This window comes from Nycticebus coucang, chromosome 17, assembly GCF_027406575.1.
Source record: "Nycticebus coucang isolate mNycCou1 chromosome 17, mNycCou1.pri, whole genome shotgun sequence".
NCBI classification, from domain to species: domain Eukaryota; kingdom Metazoa; phylum Chordata; class Mammalia; order Primates; family Lorisidae; genus Nycticebus; species Nycticebus coucang.
In genome coordinates, this window is record NC_069796.1 from 38273341 (window position 1) to 38279340 (window position 6000).

Genomic DNA, 6000 nt, shown 5'->3' on the forward strand with positions numbered 1-6000 from the left:
GTCCTAGCTACTTGGGAGGCTGAGACAAGAGAATAGCTTAAGCCCAGGAGTTTGAGGTTTCTGTGAGCTGTCACTCCACGGCACTCTACCCAGGGCAATAGCTTGAGACTCTGTCTTAAAAATAAATAAATAATAAATAAGTAAAATTGGGATAGGGCCCTTTCTCTGATGCCTGAGCTAGAGTACAGTGTCATCATCATAGCTCACTGCAAGCTCAAACTCCTAGGCTCAAGCAGTCCTCCTGCTTTCAGCTTCCTGAGTAGCTGGATCTATAGGCATGTGCCACAACGCCTGGCTAATTTTTCTATTTTTTGTAGAGGTGGAATTCTCACTCTGTTGCCCAGACTATTCTCAAACTCCTAGACTCAAGTGATCCTCCTACCTCTCCCTCCCAAAATGCTTAAATTACAGGCACGAGTCACTGTGACCAGCCATGCTTGCCTTTTAACATATAAAGCATTTTGCATCAAGTGCCCATTTGTCTTACATAGGTAAATAAATAGGACAAGGGAATTGATTTTCTACATTTGGCATAATCTAAAGGAAAAAAAAAAAAAAAAAACAAATAGATGCCATTAGAAATTAAAGCCTAAAGGGCGGCGCCTGTGGCTCAAGGAGTAGGGCGCCGGTCCCATATGCCGGAGGTGGCGGGTTCAAACCCAGCCCCGGCCAAATAAAAAAAAAAAGAAAAGAAATTAAAGCCTAAAGGGCGGCGCCTGTGGCTCAGTGAGTAGGGCGCCAGCCCCATATGCCGAGGGTGGCGGGTTCAAACCCAGCCCCTGCCAAACTGCAACAAAAAAAAATAGCCGGGCATTGTGGCGGGCACCTGTAGTCCCAGCTGCTCGGGAGGCTGAGGCAAGAGAATCGCATAGCCCAAGAATTAGAGGTTGCTGTGAGCCATGTGACGCCATGGCACTCTACCAAGGGTGGTACAGTGAGACTCTGTCTCTACAAAAAAAAAAGGAAATTAAAGCCTAAAATTTGTTTGTTTTTTTTTTTGTAGAGACAGTCTCACTTTATGGCCCTCGGTAGAGTGCTGTGGCGTCACACAGCTCACAGCAACCTCCAACTCCTGGGCTTAAGCGAGTCTCTTGCCTCAGCCTCCCGAGTAGCTGGGACTACAGGTGCCCACCACAACGCCCGGCTATTTTTTGGTTGCAGTTTGGCCAGGGCCGGGTTTGAACCCGCCACCCTCGGTATATGGGGCCGGTACCTTACCGACTGAGCCACAGGCGCCGCCCCCTAAAATTTTTTTTTTTTTTTTTTTTGTAGAGACAGAGTCTCACTTTATGGCCCTCGGTAGAGTGCCATGGCCTCACACAGCTCACAGCAACCTCCAACTCCTGGGCTTAAGCGATTCTCTTGCCTCAGCCTCCCGAGTAGCTGGGACTACAGGCGCCCGCCACAACGCCCGGCCATTTTTTGGTTGCAGTTTGGCCGGGGCTGGGTTTGAACCCACCACCCTCAGTATATGGGGCCGGCGCCTTACCGACTGAGCCACAGGCGCCGCCCCCCTAAAATTTGTTTTAAAAGTAAAACTTGATGTAGAATTTGGATATTTTAGAATAGTGCTATGAATTATTGAAGAGTGGTCAGAATATGAAAAAAGATAATAGTATCCATGGCTGGACACAGTGGTTCATGCCTGTAATCCTAGCACTCTGGGAGGCTGAGGCATGTGGTTTGCCTGAGCTTACAAATTTGGACTAGCCTGAGCAAGACCCCATGTCTAAAAATAGCCAGGCATTGTGGTGGGTGCTTAGTCCCACCTCCCAAGAGGTGCCTCCCTCTTGGAAGGCAGAGGCAAGAGGATCACTTGAGTCCAAGAGTTAGAGGTTGCTGTGAGCTATGATGCTACAGCACTCTACTGAGGGTGACTAAATAAGACTCTTTATCAAAAAAAGAAAAAAGAAAGAATAAAAAGAGGTTGTATCTAAAAGTGTTCTAATAACAGTTTTTGTTTTATGTATACAGTGAGATTATTGAGGAATTAGGTAGGAGAGGTTGGATAATTTTGTTTTTTCTTTTTTTTTTTTTGTAGAGACAGAGTCTCACTTTGTTGCCCTCAGTAGAGTGCTGTGGCATCACACTGCTCACAGCAACCTCCAACTCCTGGGCTTAGGAGAGTCTCTTGCCTCAGTCTCCTAAGTAGTTGGGACTACAGGCGCCCACTACAATGCCCAGCTATTTTTTGTTGCAGTTCAGCCGGGGCCAATGCCCTACCCACTGAGCCACAGGTGCCACCCTGTTTATTTTATTTATTTTATTTTTTTTGGCCGGAGCTGGGTTTGAACCCACCACCTCCAGTATATGGGGCCAGCGCCATACTCCTTGAGCCACAGGAGCTGCCCCCACCCTGTTTATTTTCAAGACAGAGTCTCACTCTGCTGTCCAAACTAGAGTGCTGTAGCCTCAGCCTAGCTCATAGCAACCTCTCACTCTTGGGATCAGGCAGTCTTCCTGCCTTAGCCTGCTGGCTAGCTGGGACTACATGTTCCCACCGTGATGCCTGGCTAATTTTCCTATTTTTAGTAGAGATGGATCTTGATCTTGTTCAGGCTAGTATCAAACTTCTGAGGTCAACGGATCCTCCCCAAGTGCTAGGATTAAAGGTGTGATCTCAGCCCACAAATAAATTTTTTAAATTAAAGAATTTTTTTTTTCTTTTTGGACAAAGTCTCACTATGTCGCCCTCCATAGAGTGCTGTAGCATCACAGCTCACAGCAACCTCAAACTCTTCTGGGGGGCTTAAGCGATTCTCCTGCCTCAGCCTCCCAAGTAGCTCAGACTACAGGCGCCCGCCACAACACTGCCTATATATATATATATTTTTTTTTGGCTGTAGTTGTCATTGCTGTTTACAGGTCCAGGCTGCGCTTAAACCTGCCACTTCCAGTGTATGTGACTGGCGCCCTAGCTGCTTGAGCTACTGGCGCCAAGCCTAAAGAACCATTTTGTTCAGTATCTAGAAGTGTGGGCATGAATGGTTACCTGAAGTCGTTTCTTAAGTCAGTATGATGATAATGTTCAGCAGAACTTTCCTGCGTCTTTCTTTTAATGGAAGATTTATAGAATCATTTGCTCTGCTTGTTTTACTATTGGAGTGTTCTTCAGAAACAATAAACCCATTCATTTTATTAACCAAATTGTTGAAATAAAGTTTTACCAAAACCAGTTATTTGGCTCGGCACCTGTGGTTCAAGTGGCTAAGGTGCCAGTCACATACACCTGAGTTGGCAGGTTCGAATCCAGCCTGAGCCCACCAAACAATAATGACAGCGGCAACCAAAAAATAGCCAGGGTTGTGGCAGGCACCTGTAGTCCCAGCTACTTGGGAGGCTGAGGCAGGAGAATCGCTTGAGCCCAGGAGTTGGAGGTTGCTGTGAGCTGTGATGCCACAGCACTCTACCCAGAGCGACAGCTTGATGCTCTGTCTCAAAAAAGAAAACACACAGTTATTTTATTTTATTAATTTTTTTCTTTTTGAGACAGAGTCTCATTTGTCACCCTTGGTAGAGTGCCATGGTGTCATAGCTCACAGCAACTTCAAACTCTTGGGCTCAAGCAATTCTTTTTTTTTTTTTTTTTTGTAGAGAAAAGAGTCTCACTGTACTGCCCTCGGGTAGAGTGCCGTGGCATCACACGGCTCACAGCAACCTCTAACTCTTGGGCTTACACGATTCTCTTGCCTCAGCCTCCCGAGCAGCTGGAACTGCAGACGCCCGCCACAACGCCCAGCTATTTTTTTGTTGCAGTTTGGCCGGGGCTGGGTTTGAACCCTCCATCCTCGGCATATGGGACCGGCGCCCTACTCACTGAGCCACAGGCGCTGCTCAAGGGCTCAAGCAATTCTTTTATCTCAGCCTCCTGAGTAGCTGGGACTATAGGTGCCCACCATAACGCCCGGCTATTTTTAGAGACTAGGTCTCGCTCTTGCTCAGGCTGGTCTCAAACCTGTGGGTTCAGGCAATCCACCCACCTCAGCCTCCCAGAGTGCTAGGATTACAGGTGTGAGTCACCTCGCCCAGCTCTAGTTATTTTATTGACATAAAGGAAAATATTATCAGTTTAGTCATTATTAGTATATGGTTTCTAGAATCACATAATGTAGAATTACATAGTATCAAGACCTTGAAATAAAAGAACGAAGAGTTGAGGTCTTTTGTAGAAACAGGTCAATCAAGTATGGAAGAAGGTATATGCCAAGCAAATGCTAAAATTTAATCACAACCCTTTATAAGCAGCAATTAAAGGAAACTCACATTTTACAGCTTTTTCTCATTATTATTGAATAAGTAATATTTAGAAATTTGAGGTGAAAAGGTAGTTTTGTTTGAGTGTCACATAAGTTATTCCCTTCAATAGATGGGGCAATGAATAAAGTCTGTTGCTTACTAACTGATTCCTCACCTATGTTAAGCCATGCTTCTCTTTGTGTGTACAGGTACAACAGAATAGCTCGGGAATGGACTCAGAAGTATGCGATGTAATTAAAGAAATTATTGGATAACCTCTACAAATAAAGATAGGGGAACTCTGAAAGAGAAAATCCTTTTGATTTCCATTTGACTGCTTTCTATGAGCCCACGCCTCATCTTCCCCTGTGCACATGTTTACCTGATACAGCAGTGCTGCGTGTTGTACATACTTGGAACAACAAACTAGAAATACTGTACTTCTGTACCAACATTGCCTCCTAGCAGAGAAGTGTGTGTGTGTGACAAGCCAGTTCTCCAGGCGTAACCTAGGTGTGAAACTAAAAGCTTTCCTTATTGACTTAAATTTGGATAACGGCAAGGTGTGAGGGGTGGTAGGTTTGGTGTGTGCTTGGACGGGGAAGAAAAGCTCCACTGACCTTTTACGAGATTGTTTTTAAGTGGAATCCATTTAAACTCAAAACAGTTATGAAAAGCAAGGTGAAGAACATGAAGCTGTTTCTGTATTCATTTTATTCCAAAGGACCTACGTCTTAGGTGGAAGTTATGACCAACCAGATTAAACTCTACCCACATCCTGTATTTTAAGGTCTAAGTTTAACCAGTCAATATTTAAATGGATTGGAGCTATTAGTACATAAAGTGTGATGGGCTTTGTTCCCAACTCTTTTACGTCTCCCCACACCCTCAACCTTCAGCCTTTCAGCCCCTCTTTCTCTCTTCCATATTCTTCGGTTTGTATGTGGTTTCTCAGTTAATACATAGCTAATAGCTCTTATTTTTCTTATGTTTTTAACTGCTTAGGTCTATTTGGATGTAAGGGTGAAAATTCATTTGATGGAAATACTTGTGTATATTTAAAGACCCAATTGCTCCTCTGGAGCTTGTACGTTCAAGAATGATTAATCTGTGTAATAAACTGATTACTACAGTCATTACATACAATTTTGTGTGAATAGGCTTTTTGATTTTTAACAACTTTGTTTAGTCAAGATTAGTGTTTGATTTTTCCTCACCCCTTTATGTTCATTTATACTGGTTACATTTCAAAATCGTGAAACAATTCCAGTTTTAAAAAGGATATCTTGAGAGTAATTTCATTGAACAAGATAGGGACATAAGCTTGAAAGCATTTTTGTGAAACTTAATACATGCAGCATTCCAGGAATATGACTGTTAAACTGAATATAAAATTTGCTTTATTAATGAAACTAAAGCTGCATTTCACCAAAAGCTTGTGACATTCCCTAGGTACATAGGACATAAAACAAAAAGGCATTGCTATTTGGTAAGTTAAGCTTCTATGATTGTAATTATAAAAAAGCAACATTGACCAAACCTAGAAAACATGAGCAGAATCTTGTTTTGAAGAGTCTACATAATTACTTTGCACTAACGTTTGCAGAATTTTAAATTGTACTATATGTGGCTTTTTCAAAGTCTTCCCTTGACTCTAGTAAAATGTAGTTTGAAACTTGTAAACAACTGTTTGCCAGAAACATTCATGTGAACTAGACAAGTTATTTTTCCCCCCTCACTTCTTTTCCTAATCTAATTGTAAAC

The 6000-nt window shown here is 43.2% G+C and overlaps 1 protein-coding gene across 2 annotated transcripts in view; it reads left to right on the forward strand.

The window, feature by feature from the left end:
* UBE2D2 (ubiquitin conjugating enzyme E2 D2) overlaps nucleotides 1-5379 on the forward strand; it is a 67798-nt gene extending 62419 nt beyond the window's left edge. For both annotated transcript variants that reach the window (XM_053566444.1, XM_053566443.1), the window contains exon 7: nucleotides 4446-5379. In XM_053566444.1, coding sequence (XP_053422419.1) covers nucleotides 4446-4491 — 46 coding nt within the window. In that variant the 3' untranslated portion in view covers nucleotides 4492-5379. The remainder of the gene's footprint in view (nucleotides 1-4445) is intronic.
* Nucleotides 5380-6000: the final 621 nt, after the last annotated feature.